Below are 18,761 nucleotides of genomic sequence, written 5' to 3' on the forward strand. Positions count from 1 at the left end.
AATGACAGTAACACGTAATCTATAATGTATATGTAAACTGTGTATAAACAGAATCGAGCGATTTATTTGCAGTGTAAATAGCATATCTCTAAAAACTGGTATTACGCCAAATATGATAAAAAATAATACATTTTTCTTTCAATTATTATGATTATTTTTCTCACTTAATTTTCAAATAAAGAGAAACTACAAATATTGAGCACATTAACAATACAACAGGAAGGATTTAATAAAGGAAAATGAATCAATCTGAAAGATTATAAAACATCATATAGTGATTCAGTGTTCAGATTATGTATCCTCCGTTCCCTGAGGACAGAAAACTGGCAACACTCTGTAAATGTCTTTATTGCTTTGTTATTTTTTTAAATTGTATTTAATCTCTTCTAGATTTTCTGGCTGTGATCTCTCAGAACAGCATTGTGAAATTGTGTCTTCAGCTCTACAATCCTCAAACTGTGTCCTGAGAGAGCTGGATCTGAGGAACAATGACCTGCAGGACTCTGGTGTAAAGTTTATTTCTGATGGACTGAAGAGTCCAAACTGTCAGCTGCAGATACTGAGGTATTAAGAACATATAAGAGATAATTTACAGTCAACTGATCACAGTGTGTGTGTGTGTGTGTGTGTGTGTGTGTGTGTGTCTGCAGATACTGAGTTATTAAGAACATATAAGAGATCATTTACAGTCAACTGATCACAGTGTGTGTGTGTGTGTGTGTATGTGTGTGTCTGTCTCTGTGTGTGTGTGTGTGTGTGTGTGTGTGTGTGTGTGTGTGTAATGACATGGGTATGACACGGGTATTACAAGGAGAGGGTGACTTATGAGGACATAAGCCATGTCCCCATTTTTCAAAACGCTTATAAATCATACAGAATGAGTTTTTTTGAGAAAGTAAAAATGCACAAAGTTTCCTGTGAGGGTTAGGGTTAGGTGTAGGGTTGGCGAAGGGCAATAGAATATACAGTTTGTACATTATAAAAACCATTACACCTATGGGATGAACACACTTTACACAAAAACAAACGTGTGTGTGTTTGTATGTGTCTGTGTGTCTCTGTGTGTGTGTGTGTGTGTGTGTGTGTGTGTGTGTGTAGATAAGTTGACTGTGTGTCTGTAGATGATCTGTCTCTGTCTGTGTGTGTGTGTCTGTAGATGATCTGTCTCTGTGTGTGTGTGTCTGTAGATGATGTCTCTGTGTGTGTGTGTGTCTGTAGTTGATCTGTCTCTGTGTATGTGTGTCTGTGTGTGTGTGTGTGTGTGTGTGTGTGTGTGTGTGTGTGTGTGTGTGTCTGTAGATGATCTGTCTATGTGTGTGTGTGTCTGTAGTTGATCTGTCTCTGTGTGTGTGTCTGTAGTTGATCTGTCTCTGTCTGTGTGTGTGTGTGTGTCTGTAGTTGATCTGTCTCTGTGTGTGTGTGTGTGTGTGTGTGTGTGTGTGTGTCTGTGTGTGTGTAGATGATCTGTCTCTGTGTGTGTGTATCTGTAGTTGATCTGTCTCCGTGTGTGTGTGTCTGTAGATGATCTGTCTCTGTCTGTGTGTGTGTGTCTGTAGATGATCTGTCTCTGTGTGTGTGTGTCTGTAGATGATCTGTCTCTGTGTGTGTGTGTCTGTAGATGATCTGTCTCTCTGTATGTGTGTCTGTGTGTGTGTGTGTGTGTGTGTGTGTGTGTGTGTGTGTGTCTGTAGATGATCTGTCTCTGTGTGTGTGTGTCTGTAGTTGATCTGTCTCTGTGTGTGTGTCTGTAGATGATCTGTCTCTGTGTGTGTGTGTCTGTAGTTGATCTGTCTCTGTGTGTGTGTGTCTGTAGATGATCTGTCTCTGTGTGTGTGTCTGTAGTTGATCTGTCTCTGTGTGTGTGTCTGTAGATGATCTGTCTCTGTCTGTGTGTGTGTGTGTCTGTAGATCATCTGTCTCTGTGTGTGTGTGTCTGTAGATGATCTGTCTCTGTGTGTGTGTGTCTGTAGATGATCTGTCTCTGTGTGTGTGTGTCTGTAGATGATCTGTCTCTGTGTATGTGTGTCTGTAGTTGATCTGTCTTTGTGTGTGTGTGTCTGTAGATGTTCTGTGTGTGTGTGTGTGTAGTTGATCTGTCTCTGTGTGTGTGTGTGTGTCTGTAGTTGATCTGTCTCTCTGTGTGTGTGTGTGTGTAGATGATCTGTCTCTGTGTGTGTGTGTCTGTAGTTGATCTGTCTTTGTGTGTGTGTGTCTGTAGATGTTCTGTGTGTGTGTGTGTGTAGTTGATCTGTCTCTGTGTGTGTGTGTCTGTAGATGATCTGTGTGTGTGTGTCTGTATTTGATCTGTGTGTGTCTGAAGATGATCTGTCTCTGTGTGTGTGTGTGTGTAGATGATCTGTCTCTGTTTGTGTGTGTCTGTAGTTGATCTGTCTTTGTGTGTGTGTGTCTGTAGATGTTCTGTGTGTGTGTGTGTGTAGTTGATCTGTCTCTGTGTGTGTGTGTCTGTAGATGATCTGTGTGTGTGTGTCTGTAGTTGATCTGTGTGTGTCTGAAGATGATCTGTCTCTGTGTGTGTGTGTCTGTAGTTGATCTGTCTCTGTGTGTGTGTGTGTCTGTAGTTGATCTGTCTGTGTGTGTGTGTGTGTGTCTGTAGTTGATCTGTCTCTGTGTGTGTCTGTAGTTGATCTGTCTCTGTGTGTGTGTGTCTGTAGATGATCTGTCTCTGTCTCTGTGTGTGTGTGTAGGTTGTCTGGCTGTATGGTGACAGAGGAAGGCTGTGGTTATTTGTCTTCAGCTCTGAGTTCAAACCCCTCACACCTGAGAGAGCTGGATCTGAGCTACAATCACCCAGGACAATCAGGAGTCCAGCTGCTCAAAAACAAACTGCAGGATCCAAACTATAAACTGCAGATACTCAAGTATGTCAAACACTAATACTGATGTACTGAACATGTGTGTGAATAATGCTGATCTACATTAAATTATGTTTTATTAACAACATTTGGGAGGATCTTTGTCCGTCTCTTTGCAGTCAGCTAACTCTCCAAAACAGTCATTAGAGTCATCAGCGAGTCTGAGTCGTGCTCCAGATTCCACCGCTGCAAAACCTCTTTCTCCTCCCTCCTCTGTTCAGTCTTTTCCTCCATCTCTCTCTACATCTTTCTGTGTCCTGCAGCTCCTGTAACAGATGCTGGCGTGAGGCTGCCTCCACCAGCGGCTCAAGCCTGTGCTCCTCCTCCATTCCCTTCTTCGCCTCTCTCTGTAACAGATGTGTCTAGCTGATCACATGCCTGCTTCTGTAATAGCTTCATACGAGTCCCTCAGTTGTGCTCAGTGTGAAAAGATGGATTTCAGAATCATACAGTCATTGTTGGAAAGGGTTCAAATAGGGGTGTTCCGGTTTCAGAATTGGGGGTGACGGTTATGACGTGAGTCAAATGTGACGGTTCGTAACATAACCGTCGGGGGGGGGGGGGGGGGGGGGTTGTAGTGGATCTGCCGTAGAGTCAATTGGTTGATCTTGGAGATAGCGGGTTAACTCTGTATCAGCGCCACTCTGATCGGTAAATTTCAGACCTCCGTTTATTAAGGAGATCTGTCACAAAACTCATCATCCGGAAGCTGGTGCTTCCATGTCACAGTTATCATTGTCTGCTATAGACACACGCGCACACACACACACACACACACACATAGACACACACACACAAACACACACACTCACATTCACGCACACTCATGCACACTCTTACACACACAGACACAGACACACACACAGAGACACACACACACACACACACACACTCATAATAACACACAAACACACACACACACATCATTATATATCTGTTTTTTATGTGAATACACTTAAATATATATATATGTATATATATTCCTGTGATTCAGTTTAAATGTTGTTCATCATTTCTCCAGTCTTCAGTGAAATCTCTCTAATATGATGATTTACTGCTCAAGAAACATTTATTATTATCAATATAGAAAACCGTTGTGCTGCTTCATATTGTTTTGTGGAAACCATAATATATTACCATTCAAAATACAATTACAAACAGTTTTTTTAAAAATAATATTAATAATAATACTTTAATTGTGCAAGATTAATTAAATCAATCAAAAGTGACAGTAAAGACATTTTAATGTTACAGAAGATTTGATCTGAAATAAATGCTGTTCTTTTAAAGTGTCTGTTAAACAAAGAATCCTGGAAAATAAAATGTATCATGATTTCCACAAAAATATGAAGCAGAAAAAAAATGTTCAATATTGATAAGAACCAATATTAATGATTGAGCACCAATAATCATAACAGAGCAGTAAATCATCATATTAGAACGATTTCTGAAGATCATGTGACACTGAAGACTGGAATAAGAAATAAATTAGATTTTAAAAATGTATTCACATATGAAACTCTTTTTTTTATCAGAATAATATTTCTCAATATTTCTATTACTTGTTGAGCAGAAGAGACTTGTTTCAGATATTATAAATCTTCATATTCACAAAACACTTGATCTTAGCACTAAGAGTTCTCCTAAATAGCAGTAAAAGTTTTCTCTTAAAAGCTGTTCACAAAGCTGCTGAGACGAACTTTTACTGAGGAACAGAGAGAAGGGGGCGGGGCTAGGGATGATGTCAGCATGCTCATTAACTATGCACACAGTGATTGGCTGATAGTCTGTCAGAGATTTGTTCATAGAAATATTGTAGAGCATATTATGTTGTCATTTCCAAATAACGGTTTAAAACTATAAATGTTAATTTGCACATTCAGATAAATATTTTAAAATGCTTACACATTTTTCCCGCTGCTGCAGAAAGCCTGCTATCATTCCACTTTAACACTGAAACACAGCTTTCACTATATTAGTGAAGACATCTGTGAATAGTGAGGAGAAAATATAAGCTGTGTCTGAAATCACTCACTCGTTCACTCGTTCACTAGTCCCTATAAAGTGTGTGACAGTTGAGTGCACTAGATCAGGAAGGAGTGAACTGATTCGGACGGTGACGTATACACTGTGCAGGAGACTTGGAGCTGTTACAGAAACATTGTCATATGAGCTTTTATATTACATCTACCTTATTTTAGAAAATAATATCACTAGCAATAACACACAACATGACTTTATATTGTAATCATACACACCTCCGCGTCAGCTTTGTGCTTTCATCCATGGTGTGTAATTAATTAGATTTGTAATGCTTTTATGTTCATAATCATTAAATACTATTAAAATACTGAGAACCATAATAAACAGACATTAACACAAGTTCATAATCATTGTTTCAGACACAGCTCTAGTCAAAGCTGTAAACACACAGACATCTTCAGTGTTGTGTTGTTCTTGATGTTTCTCTCTTCTTGTGTTCAGATGCCTGTGATCTCACACTGGATCCAAACACAGCACACACTCGACTCGTTCTGTCTGATGAGAACAAGAAGATCACACGTGTGGAAGAGGATCAGCCGTATCCTGATCATCCAGAGAGATTTGATGAGTATCCTCAGGTTCTGAGTGTTGAGAGTCTGACTGGACGCTGTTACTGGGAGACTGAATGGAGCGGAGATGATGCTGATATATCAGTGTCATATAAAGGAATCAACAGGAAAGGAGAGAGTGACTGTGTGTTTGGATACAATGACAAATCCTGGAGTCTGATCTGCTCTGATAACAGTTTCTCTGTCCATCACAATAATAACGTCACTGATATCTCTGCTCTCCGTTCATCCTGTAAGAGAGTAGGAGTGTATGTGGACGTGTCAGCCGGCTCTCTGTCCTTCTACAGCGTCTCTGACACACACACACTCACACACTTACACACATTCAACACCACATTCACTGAACCCCTCTATGCTGGGTTTTGGGTTAATGATGATTGCTCAGTGTCTCTGTGTGATATTAAATGATAGAGACTCTTTCTGATGTTCACATGCACACAAACTCATCAAATCTCAATTTCAGCTTTGAAATCACAGGAATAAATTACATTTTAAAATATATTAAACTAGAAAACATTTATTTTAAACACTACAAATATTTCACAATATACTGCATATATATTTAAGTGGTGGTGGACCTCAAGGACCAAAAATGCCACGGCCGACATAGTGCAGTTCTACTGGTGTGTGTGTGTGTGTGTGTGTGAGTGTGTCTATGTGTGTGAGGGTGTGTGTGTGTGTGAGAGAGAGTGTGTGTCCGCTATTTTTATAATTTTACATACACTCAGGGTTCCTACAGGTTTCTTCAAGTTAAATTCAAGTCTTTTTAAGACCTTTTTAAATCCATTTATATAAAAAAATTAATACCTATTTCACGTCCCTACCAGCAAAGAAAAACAAAATCCTTGAACTTGTTTTCATTTATTTTTCAAATGTGGAATGGGTAAAAGATAAGCCAAGCAGGTGTGAAAAATAAAAACATTTCAGTAGGCCACAAGACAGTTTGCCGAACAATGTTAAGTTGTTTTTTAATATTAGCTAGCTACTTATTCCATGCTGGGAATATGGGGAACTGAGAGACCCCTGAACAATAAACATCAAAAATTAGAACTCAACAATACATTAAATTAAGAAACTCCTTAGCTCTTCACTCAGGGCAGCAATCTCTTTATCAAGGACAGCCAGTTCCGTCAACTTCTCCTTTATCGTGACCGCAAGTAAACATTTTAGCGATTTCGGAGTTAGGGAACATGCATTTGAAAAGCTCTAAGATACCCTCATTTCCATTGTAGGACTGATGTTTAGCGATTGTGTTAAGAGTCCACAACCTTGGCTTTCATTGTTGGCGTGGACCCAAAAGCTGTGTGCAGATCCACTCTAGTTGCGGTCATAGCTGAAGGGTCTGCATATCGCGTCTTTTGCGCGCTCAAGTTCGTTATTTCCAATGTAGGCGCGCAGTATGCGCGTTCATAATGGAAGCGACGCGGTCGCGACACCCACGCACCGCATCGAGTTAAAAAATCTCAACTTTTCAGAGAGCCTCAAGCGCACCGCAGGTCATATGACAAGAACTAACCAATCAGCTTCATCCTTTCCCGTAACAACGTTGAAAGCTCAGCCAAGATGAAGGAACAGCTGATCATAGCTGTATATGGATTGCCATTTTAAAAATACATTTAGTAGCAGAGCTACTGCGTGTGATTTTTAGTGCTGCAAATCCATTTATCCTTTGCTGAAATTTCTGCGTCTTCATGGAGAGTGCGCGTCATTGTTGCCTCAGGTGCACTTCTGCCCGAGCCCTTTGGAAAGAAGGAGAAAGCGGTGCACCTAGTGTTTTCCACGCGTTTTTAGGCGTGATATGTGAACGGCCCCTATTATTAGATCCTGCTGCCGCTTCCGGAACATTAGCAGCTAGCTGGCACTTGTTGGTTGAAACCATACAGTATATGGTTGAAACACGTAGGCGATGGAATTTGTTTTTTATAAATTGAGAGCATTCATGTGCTTGGATTAGGGCTGGGATAAACGATTAATCTAGCGATTATTTTTTCGATGCATCGATTAATCTAACGATTAATTTTTTCCAGATCGATTCGATTTTGATTATCTCCCCATTAATTGACAACTAACAATTTATACATGTTAATTTACATATCTGGTAACACTTTAGAATAAGGTTGCATTAGTCAATGTTAGTTAACTACTTTCGTTAACATGAACTAAGCAAGAACAATCCTTCTACAGCATTTATAAGTCTTAGTTCATGTTAATTTCAACATTTACTAATGCATTATTCAAATCAAAAGTTGTGCTTGTTAACATTAGTTTATGCACTGTGAATTACCATGAATTAACAATGAATAACTGTATTTTCATTAACTAACATTAACGAAAATTCATTGTTTGTTCATGTTAATTAATACATTAACTAACATTAACTAATGGAACCTTATTCTAAAGTGTTACCACATATCTTAATGAAAAAAAACATGAATTCCTTAACATTGCAATATATGTTTATTGCTCTTAAAATTACAAAATAAAAGACTGACTAAGAATGCATTACTTTGCACTTTATATATAAGAGATAGCATTCAATAAAACCTTGAAGCCTTGAAAACACATAGCTTACTGAAACAAGCTTACTGAACACATAGGGACTAGTTTACTGAAAAAAGTTCTTCTTTCAGCTGAAAATAACAACAACTTGATGTCTAGCGTTCCGGCCTTTTTCTAATTTCTATCGTGTCTATTGATTTTGGTTAATATGCACGAGGAAGAGAGAGAGAGAGCAAGACAGCGCTCGTGTAGTTTGAAGACTGTGAGTGCGCGAGCGCGCATGAAACTTTGGTGTTTCGCCCTTTTTCTATCGTGTTTAATTATTTTGGTTAATATGCACGAGGGAGAGAGAGAGCAAGAAGCGCTCGTGTTGTTTGAAGACTGTGAGTGCGCGCGCAGCCGGGGCTCTCTCTCGTACGCGCCCTGTCAGGCAAGCAGTCATTCTATTCTACATCACTCACCGATCAAATAAGGCTTTGACAGCCGCCAAAAAAAAAAGATCAATGCAGAAAAACCCCTGGATTGGTTATATAACGTAGAATGTTGATCCGGCCATCGCGTATATTCAGCGCACATAAGGTAAACGTTTTGCAAACGTTTTTTAGAGAAATAAAAACAGGTCGACGAATCGATGCGCATATTTTGCGTCGACGTATTTTTTTAACCAGGCTGTAAACATGTTTTATTCTGCTGTAAAATTGGACATTTGAACATGGGGAGTCTATGGGACTGACTCTCTTCTGCAGCCAGCCTCAAGCGGCCAGTCGATGAATTGCAGTTTTAGTCACTTCCTTATTGGCTTCAGAGAGAGAGCGTGAGGTTGCCGCTCGACTGTGACCCGGGGCTGCGTTGCGTTCTCAATTACTGGTTCCGCCACTCTTTATTTATAATACGTCATTTAATCAAAATAATCGTGGTTGACAAATGAAACTTTTGAGGAAAATTACAATACATAGAAGTTACATACAGCACAATTTTTAAGACCCAGACATCAAAATTCAAGACGTTTTAAAGTCTTTTTAAGGTATTATTTCCAAATTAATAAATTCAATGCTTTTAAGGCTTTTTAAGACCCCGCGGGAACCCTGTACACTGTTAAAAAAAGTTCAGTTAAAAAACTGAAAAAGTTCTGGTAATTAATTACCAGCACTTTTTACGTTATTGTACGGGCACTTCCGTAAACCTTAAAACGGATATTTCCGTAGATTTACCTGAGTTTTTCTGTACCATTGACGGACACTTCCATCAAACCTAAAATGGAATATTCCGTATTTTCCGTAAATTTTTACGTTATTGTACGGGCACTTCCGTAAACCTTAAAACGGATATTTCCGTAGATTTACCTGAGTTTTTCTGTACCATTTACGGACACTTCCGTCAAACCTAAAATGTAATATTCCGTATTATTAAAGTACTCAATCCATACCATTGATTTACAGACACTTCAGTCATCCTAAAATGTTTAATTTCGTACAAAATTAAAATAAAATATGAGCAGGTACCTGTACAATATTGGTGTTGCACCAAATAATGGTCACAAAGAAACATTTTCAAATACATGGGGTAAAAATTAATACAAAGACAGGGCTGTCATTATTAACAATTGCTACAGACTAATAGTCAATAGTCAAGTGAAATTACATCATTTTCCTATAGAACACATTATTTAAAAGCACAACATGTGAATTCTGACATCAGTTACTTTCCCTCATACCGTTCCAAATCCATACGATTTCCATTCATCTTTGAAACACAAATCAAGAGTATTTTTTATGAAATCTCTGCTTTCTGTCCCTCCATTGACAGCCTATGCAACTACCATTTCAAGGTCTAATACAGTATAGCTGTCAGATTTCATTAAAATGGATCTTCATTAGTGTTCCAAAAATGAACAAAAGTCTAATAGGATTGGAATGAGATTTTTTCATATAATATTATGGGTGAACTAAACCTAGTTAGATTAACTTACCTTTTATTCATGCTAAATTATCTGCATCTACAATTGACATAAAAAAATAAAATAAAAAGCTTGTACAGCATTTGAAAATAAAGAACAAAGATTTATGCACTCATTCCTGACATTTTAATGTTAAACTAAGATAACTATACAATATAAATTAAGATCAGGGCTCCAAGTGTTTGTGTGCTTTTAGTATCTCTAGCCATGTGCCCGTTTGAGGAAACTTTTTTTTTTTTTGCTGCATGTTCAGTCCAAGTCCTAAATTGAGATTTAAAAAAAAAAAAAAAAACTTGGCATCTAGTAGTTCATACAGTCTTGGAATCTTGGAAGCGTAGATTCCCTTCATCTGAACCTTTGACGCTCGGTCAGGATTTCTTAACAGGAAGACTGTTAATGACAAGAAATGAAAATGAGTAATGTGCAGAACAGGTTGAGATTGAATTATCAAGTTCCATTTTAAGCATTGCTTATAAAATGCTAAACTTGCATTTCCAGTGGTCTCCAATTGCATCGGTCACGTGATCTTGTCAAGAATGTTTTATGAAATACTTACAGAGATCATTAGTTCACATAAAAATGAAAACTGTCATTAATCACTCATCTTCATGTCGTTCTTAACCCGTAAGTCATTCAGTTATCTTCAGAACACAAAATTAACGTAAAATTACAGTTGAACTACTGATGTCACATGCGCCATTTTCACGATGTCCTTATACTGTATTTCTGTGCCTTGATCGTGGTAGGGCACTTGCTGTCTATGGAGGGTCAGAAAGCTCTCAGATTCCATCAAAAATATCTTAATTTGTGTTCTGAAGATGAATGAAGGTCTTACAGATTCGAAACAACAAGAGAGTGAGTAATTAATGACAGATTTTTTGTTTTTGAGTGAACTAACCCTTATTATTTTCAACTAAATGGCAACATAACAAAATGCTTTATACACAGTTTCATTACATATGTTCCTTACATTTGAATGAATTCCAGCGTAGGTGCCATTCTCCTCTGGATTTTTTATGTTTAAAATAAAACAGAGAATGTGTAGCTCGGCCACAGTGGGCGGGGGGTTGGGGTTTGAGAGGAAATGGAAACTTGTGTGACAGCAATCTGGAATCACCAATAACAATAAACAAAGAAATTATAAACAACACATTGTAAATTCAGAAAGCCACTCCAAACATTGATTTAATCTTTCTGTTAACTGACTAAAGGACTCCATGACTAATTTTTTGTCAGTGTTGAACATCCCTAATGGTAAATAAATATGGAACCATATGGATAGCAAAATTAAATTTGAAATGTGCAAAATGGCAATGCAATACATAAAATGCCAATGTAGTTTTGTACTTTAACATTTTACCATACATGTGTCAAATTTAGTGCAAAATAAAAACTCAGTTATATAATTTACATTTGCCATTTTCTACACTAGTTTTAATATGCAAATTAAAAACATTTTAACGCTTTATAAGTTGCAAAATTACAGTGAAAATGTATTACCCAAATTTATTAGAAATGTTTAAGACCAATTTCATTATCGATCTATGCACCAGGTTCGGTTCAGTCTTGTCCACATTCAGCTGAATCCCTTCTTTCTCAAAGTAATCTCTGATATAAGATTCTTTTGTCTGCATCGGTCACCACATCTTTTGGAAACCCTGAACTCTCCTGTTTGAACTGTAAAAATGTTTTAACATAATCACGGAATGGTGTATCTGATTGTTGGGGAAAATGCCAGACCTCATCCAGATTTACTACAACATAGCCTTTTTCAATAGCTTTTAGCACTTCGATGCTTACCCAGCAACCACTGATGGCTCTTTCCTCATCCGTGTGCATACACAGTGGTGTCTGGTTCTGCTTTTCTGCACACAACCTGCAGAGTGGGATTCTTTTTTTTTTTTTTGCGCGGTAGGGTAGTACTGGGTGAAGCAGCTTTCGAGGTGGTAGTACACTAGCCTTAACAAGGCCATAATAATTCTCAAGATTATCAAAATCTTTGAAAATTATTTGGGGGTGTCCTATCGGGAAGCACTTTGTGGCCTGACAAAATGTACAGAGACTTGTGAAATCCACATACCGTATGACCTCGCCTTCTGTTGTCTTGTGATACAACTTACTGTTGTCTCCATAAAACTCTTTGGCCGGGTATGGTCTGACATACGAATCATTTTCAACACGGTTGAAGTGATGTGGGAAATAACCCTTCACAGAGTTGGTCAGATTAAAAGCAGCAGGTGTGTTGGCTAGACGCATGGGTATAAAACTGTAACTATCAATCTCTGTTTGAATGCCTCGTCATACATATGGATTAGACGACACCCTTACATTGTCATTTTAGGAGGTATCCCCATCTTAGTGAAGTATTCCAAAAGAATGAAATTATCAAATCCGGATGCATTATGTGCAATCCATGTGTAATTATTATAACAAGGCTGTCTGAATTTCTTAATGAGACGATCTACACAATCAGAACCTTCGGCCAAAAATTATTCTCCCTCAAACGTGATCGCGTATACAAAAATTGCTAAATGCCTGTTATTTTCATAACGAGTTTCGAAATAAAAAAAAAGTACAGATTATTTGGCTCCTTCACCTTAACCGGTTGAATAAAACACTGATGCACACCGTCGGTACCAAACCCTCACTACAGTGAACACAACAATCTGCAGGACATTTGTGGGGCTTGGGGTTGATGGCGCTGACATGGTAACGTCTATTACATTACATACCTCAAACAGTCACTGCAGTGTTTTGTTTTTTTGGGGTAAAGATGACATTCAGAAGCGTTGCAAACATCACTGGTGTATCGGCATCTGTGATCTTGCCGTGCAGTAAACCCTTGATAGCAATACTCACACACGTATGGTGTGCCAATGAACCCCTTCAGATTTTTAATCATAAAATAATGATTGTCGTGGAAGTACAAAAACACTGTTTTAGGATGTGGTACATCTGTGTTTGCATATTTCTCCAGCATTCCTGTATTCGTTCTATAGAAGACCACTATTTTAATATTCAACATACGTTCAAACTGAACAATATCCTTAAGTGATATCATATGTTGATCAGTGTATCCTACAGACTCCTGCAATGCTGACGCTATGGACTCTAACTCTGTGTGTGGTTTCTGAGGAAAGTGTGCTAAGTAGATTGCAAAACAAAGATTGTTTTCCCCTGCAATGTTTGAGGCGACGAACAAATTAAGTCTGTTCTTACCAATCACTTGATCGTGGGCTAGATCCCTTGATTTTCGTCGAGCGCCTCCTTGTTTACTTCTTGCTATAGACACTTTTAAATTTAAACACTCATCAAACTGTACATCCGTGTTGCTTTGCATGATTTTATCAAGATCACTGATGAAGAGATTGACACTGTAATCATTGCTAGCTGACAAGAGTGTATTAACATCAGATGTCAAGCTAGGACCATTAAAGTGATGTTAATTAAACTACCATCTCCACCTAATAATCTGGAAAATGCCACTATTTCAGAAAACGTGTCATGTAAAAACACAGTCTAGTCTGATAGACCTGTAGAAGATATTTCCCTTAGATTTATAAGCCTGTGGATTTCCAAACCATTGAATGGCCCTTGTGGTACTACTGTGTATCCAGCCACATCACCACCCTCTCTTACAAGTGTTTCTATTTCAGCTTGTGTGAGACCCATGCAGGGGTCTGTTAGGTCAAGCGTGTGGTGTGGCCGGGTACCTGCTCCCTCACCTAACTGTTGAGAATTTAAAAACTGTTCAAAATCAAAAACCGGTTCTGGAGGAGGCTCTGCCCTTGATTGTTCCACGTTTATTAATTTTAACAATTTAGATGGCTTGTGTTTTTTCATCTCATCAACAGTCTGTATGAGCCTGAGTAGCTTTTCTGTAGTGTTTTGTTGATTTTGGAAATAAAAATCCCTATTGCACCTTAACGGAGGATCTTGTTCACCATCACATGACTCCCGACAACGTTTTGCAGCCATTTCTAACACTAATTTATTTTTAAAATATTCACAAAATACACTCCACACAACTAAACGTAGAAGAAGGAAAAATCTAATCATAAAACCACATCTACGCACACTTGTGACAAAAACAATACACACTTAGGAAAAAAAAAAAACTGGGTAAAGAAAATAGGACTCACCAATACAGTTATTTAAGAAGCCCCAGCAGTTCGGTTAACAGCGTTACAGTCATTTCCTGATCACAGGCTGTCTGAGCATGTCCGCCATCATGACGTTTTAGTAACGCAACAGTTTGTTTAAGGATGATCCCGTGTTTCTTCTGGTCCTCGACAAAAATGTTCAAAATGTCTTTGTATGCGTCGTTCTGCTGTTGGATCTTGGCAATAGTCTGATTAAGACGTGCTTGGACCTCTATAATTCTTTCTTGGCTCTTGACAATAGTTCAAAACGTCTTTGTTTGCGTCGTTCAGCTGTTGGTTCTTGTATTCCTCCTGGTTTGAAGGAAGCTTGTCTGCATCATTATCTGAATCTGCGACGTTTTATAAAGTATAACAACCTTACACTAGGTAAAGGCTTGGTACAGGTTAACACCTGATGGCATTTCTTCTGGGCTTTTGGTTTACAACAAATGTGTTTTAGAAACACACAGTTATAACAGCCAGAGAAAAGACTAAGACAGAAATCAAGGGTCAAGAGCCCAACTAAAGCAAGCACTGATCTCTAACATGGTTACTTCAAATGAAACAATAAATCAACATCTAAACCTTAGTTCATTCTCCATAAGATCTTCTGTAGACGTCTGACAGAAATAAAGTCAGTCTGGTTATTAATAAGTGCAGCTGGTGATGCTGTTTGTGGGGTTGTTTAATCAGATCTTGAGAGATTTCATGTATTTTATTTCAGTTGATTTCATCTAAGTCTGTGTCTGAAGTCAGTTGTAGTAGTTCTTGTGTTTCTCTTTTCTTCAGTGATTCTGTTTGTTAACAGCAGTTGTTAATCACTAATTCACAATTAGCACTTAGTTAATCACTTAATTACTTGAATGCAAAGTTTTAAAGCTTACATGGTTTAAATCAAGGCAATCTGTTTACTCAAACTGTTTGAGTTAAGTTAACTTGTCAGGTTTTACAGTGTAAACAAATGACAGGCTACATTTGTTATTCATATCCTTCACACTGCACTTTGATGTCAGGTATATTATGCATTTTATATTGACATTTATATTTTTACATTTATTTCCAGAGAGATGTTATTGAGTTTACAGGCTAAAGTGGTCTTGCTGTTGTAAACACTGTTGCTATTGTAGAAAAAAAAATCACATTTAAAATATAATTATATTATAAACATTAATAAATGTTTTTATTTTCATAATGATAATTCAGAGAATGAGAAAATCTGAAAAAGCCTTACCAGTGTTGTGATAATTATTTTTAAGGCACTCTACGTGTTAAAAAAATAAATAAATACTGTAATATAAAAGGTGAAAGGTCATCATGTGTGTCATCTTATTGACGGCTAAATTATTATTCAGAAATTTTACTAATATTTAGATTGAGCATGGACAGGCATTCACAAAAGGGTACATTATGACAAAAAAAAATTGAGGAAATTGTGCTTTGACAAAAGGGCACTTTGGGAACCAAGGGGCAAAGGGGCAGGTGCTTTTTATTTCAAGTAACAAAAATGTTTAATGGTTTCAGCTTTAGTCGTAGTTAACTATAACAACCCTGACTAATTAATGTCTAATTCAGTTCAGTCTTATGAAGGGTGTTTTTGTAAACTTTACTTTGTTATTTTGGAGGAACATATTATTTCACACTGTATATGCTCCCACTGAACCAAATGAGGAAGAACCACAGCTATGCAGACGACCCCAGATTTATCCGAGCCTCATCTCTTAATGACTACAGCCCACTGACTCACTGCGTTTAGAAACACTGATGAAGTTCAGAAATGCTCATGTGGTGGAATGGAAGTACAATGAAAAAAAATGATACTTTGGACCAACCCAAGAAAATTGCTGTAATTTGTTACAGCTATTTTTTTTTTATTTTAGTTTTTTCAAACAAAATTTTTGATTAGGTCGAAACTTAAAATTTAAAATAATTCAAAATATTTATTCTGCCCAAGATAAAATATTACATTGAAACAAAGTTAAAATATTGTTTATTTTATGGAAACCAAATCATTATTTTTACTCTGCAACAACTTAAGAATTTTACTTTGGAAAAACGAACTATTTACCATAACATCCAATATAATTTTTACTTTGGACTAAACTAAATAAATTGCTGTAAATTTGTTACAAACAATTTTATTACATTTACTTAAGTTACATTTCTGATTCAGTACAAACTATATTTTTAATAACACCCAAATCAATTTATTTTCTTTAGTCACAATTTAAAAAATGTCTGTGATTGCTCCAGTACAGATTGACGCTCAAACTGAACACATTTTCTGGGTTTCTCTCTTCATGAATATTTTCTGTAGAGCCTCAAAGTTGTGTTTGAGAAAGCATTGGTACAAATATTATATAATATCTATCTTCAAAAAGTTACAACATATGCTGTGCCAAATACAGTAGTATACATACTTCAACCAAGAAGCTCTGAAGTAAAACAGATTTAAAAATGTGATTTAGATTCAATAATATACAGTGTTCTACAAAAATATAACATAGAATTTATTAACCAGCACGTAAGTATCAAGCAGTTTAGTCCAGATTTTCTGAAGAGAATCGATCACTTCTGATGAACAGATTTAATTTGGTCTTTTAGTCGCATGTAAACATTGATCAGCGGACAGAAGCAGTTCTTTATCAACTTTTTGACTATTGAATGAAATCTGACAACATTCTGTCATCAAACCTATCTTAAAAAACGAAAGTATTTTGGGTGTGGAACATGAAGAAGAGTAATTACTGAAAAAAAGTAATGAAATATTATTTTTTAATTTGGGATGAACTAGCCCTTTAAGTGATTAATCCAAAACTACTGAGCAGATACTCCTTGATTCGATGGTCCACATCTTCCCGAGGTACACCGTAAGATATTTTAGGAGATACTCTCTTTTTTGATTCACCTCGAGGCTCTTGGTGAGAGCGCAAACACACACAATGTAATATTATGATGTATAATTTTGCATTTTTATCTCATTTTGTATTCTCCCAGCAGGCACAGTACATCAATGTGACGTCAGGAAGACGTTGGACTCCAACTAATCCAACGTCAGTCAGACGTCATATTTTGGTTGAAAATGAAAGTTGGGTTGACGTCTAAACCCAACTTTGTTTGACGTCAAACTCCGACATCAGACAGACGTTGAATTTTGGTTGGAATAAGCACCACACTGCAACAAAGGGTGAAATGCATGAGAGGCACATTAAATATATCAAGATATCAGCAGAGGAGGATTTAAACAACTCCACAAACAGCATTACCAGCTTCACGTATTACTAACCAGACTGACTTTATTTCTGTCAGACGTCTACGAAAGCTTTTATTGAAAATAAACAGGGGTTTAACTCTAATGTGTTTAATTTCCATAACAGCATAACAGTTAAACACCATAACAGTGATTAGTGTTTCCATTAGCTGGGCTCTTAACACTTACTATATATTTTGTTTTCGTTGTGACAGTTGTGTGTCAAGCACATATGGAGCATCAAACAAAGCTAATGTGACATGAGATCAGGTGAAGGTTATCTGTTAATGGTTTTATAATCATAAAATAACCTGATTCACTGATGTTTTTACATTCATATTACAAACACTGTGTTTCTGTCACATGAGATCCAGTGGTATTATAACAATCGGTTAAAATCTTTTAAACATGAGCTCAAAAAACTTAAACTACGCTGACACACACAGACATCAACAATCAGCGTATGAATCTCAACAATGGTGACATGCTTCATGCAGCAATGCATGCTGGGAGCCATGAGTTTTATACTATGGTGGCTCCCAGCATGCATTGCTGCATGAAGCATGTCACCATTGTTGAGATTCATTTACTGATTATTGATGTCTATGTGTCTCAAAAGATTTTTCTCTCAAAATGTATTCAAAAAAAAAATCAGAATGTCAGATCTGAAGGAGGAAAGTATTGTTTCTTGAATATTGTTCGTTAACAATTGGGTCAATCACAAGAAAAATTATCCTCAATCATTTTTCATCATGATAACTATATCACCTTATATTTGTTCATGGCCCCTTTTATAACAAGTTATGTGCTTTTGTAAACACTATTACAAGAACCACAAACTTACTAAGCCAAGAGTCAAACTACCCAACTAAAGCAAACACTGATCACAATAATGGTGATCAAACATTTTCAAATAAAACATCAACATCTAAATCTCTGTTAATTCTCAAAAATAACTTCTGTAGACGTCTGACAGAAATAAAGTCAAACTGGTTAGTAATAAGTGAAGCTCGTAATATGTGTACTGCCATGCATTTCAATGTTTTTTTATGTTTTTTTTTTTTTTGTGGGGGTGTTTATTCCAGCCAAAATTCAGCATCTGCCCAACGTTGGAGCTTGACGTCAAACAGTCGTTGGATTTAGACGTCAACCCGATTTTCATTTTCAACCAAAATCCAACGTCTAACTGACGTTGGAGTCTACATCCTGTGCCTGCTGGGCTAACTCAAGCCATGATATAATGATTGTAATGTACTGAAACATTAATATAATAAACAAAGAAATGAGGAGGGAGGAGTTGATTGTTTTTTCCAAAAATGTTTGACAACTCAGGATCTGCTGTAAAGATTGTAGTATAGAGATGTATTGAAAAGATATATTTTCTGTTTTGGGAGTCGAGCACATATTCTATAGGTTTTACAATATCAACAT

At 37.1% G+C, this 18,761-nt stretch overlaps 1 protein-coding gene across 8 annotated transcripts in view; it reads left to right on the forward strand.

The window, feature by feature from the left end:
• Nucleotides 1–18,761, forward strand: part of LOC128019083 (NACHT, LRR and PYD domains-containing protein 12-like) — a 282,672-nt gene that overhangs the window by 177,634 nt on the left and 86,277 nt on the right. For 4 of the 8 annotated variants that reach the window (XM_052605966.1, XM_052606054.1, XM_052606654.1 and 1 more), the window contains one exon: nucleotides 5,358–5,910. The exons of 1 other annotated variant lie outside the window; for it this stretch is intronic. In XM_052605966.1, coding sequence (XP_052461926.1) covers nucleotides 5,358–5,893 — 536 coding nt within the window. In that variant the 3' untranslated portion in view covers nucleotides 5,894–5,910. Of the gene's footprint in view, nucleotides 1–2,992; nucleotides 3,231–5,357; nucleotides 5,911–18,761 lie in introns of those variants that run through there. 3 more of the 8 variants (XM_052605883.1, XM_052606135.1, XM_052606910.1) reach the window with 3 other exon arrangements.

Source organism: Carassius gibelio, chromosome A1 (genome assembly GCF_023724105.1).
Source record: "Carassius gibelio isolate Cgi1373 ecotype wild population from Czech Republic chromosome A1, carGib1.2-hapl.c, whole genome shotgun sequence".
NCBI classification, from domain to species: domain Eukaryota; kingdom Metazoa; phylum Chordata; class Actinopteri; order Cypriniformes; family Cyprinidae; genus Carassius; species Carassius gibelio.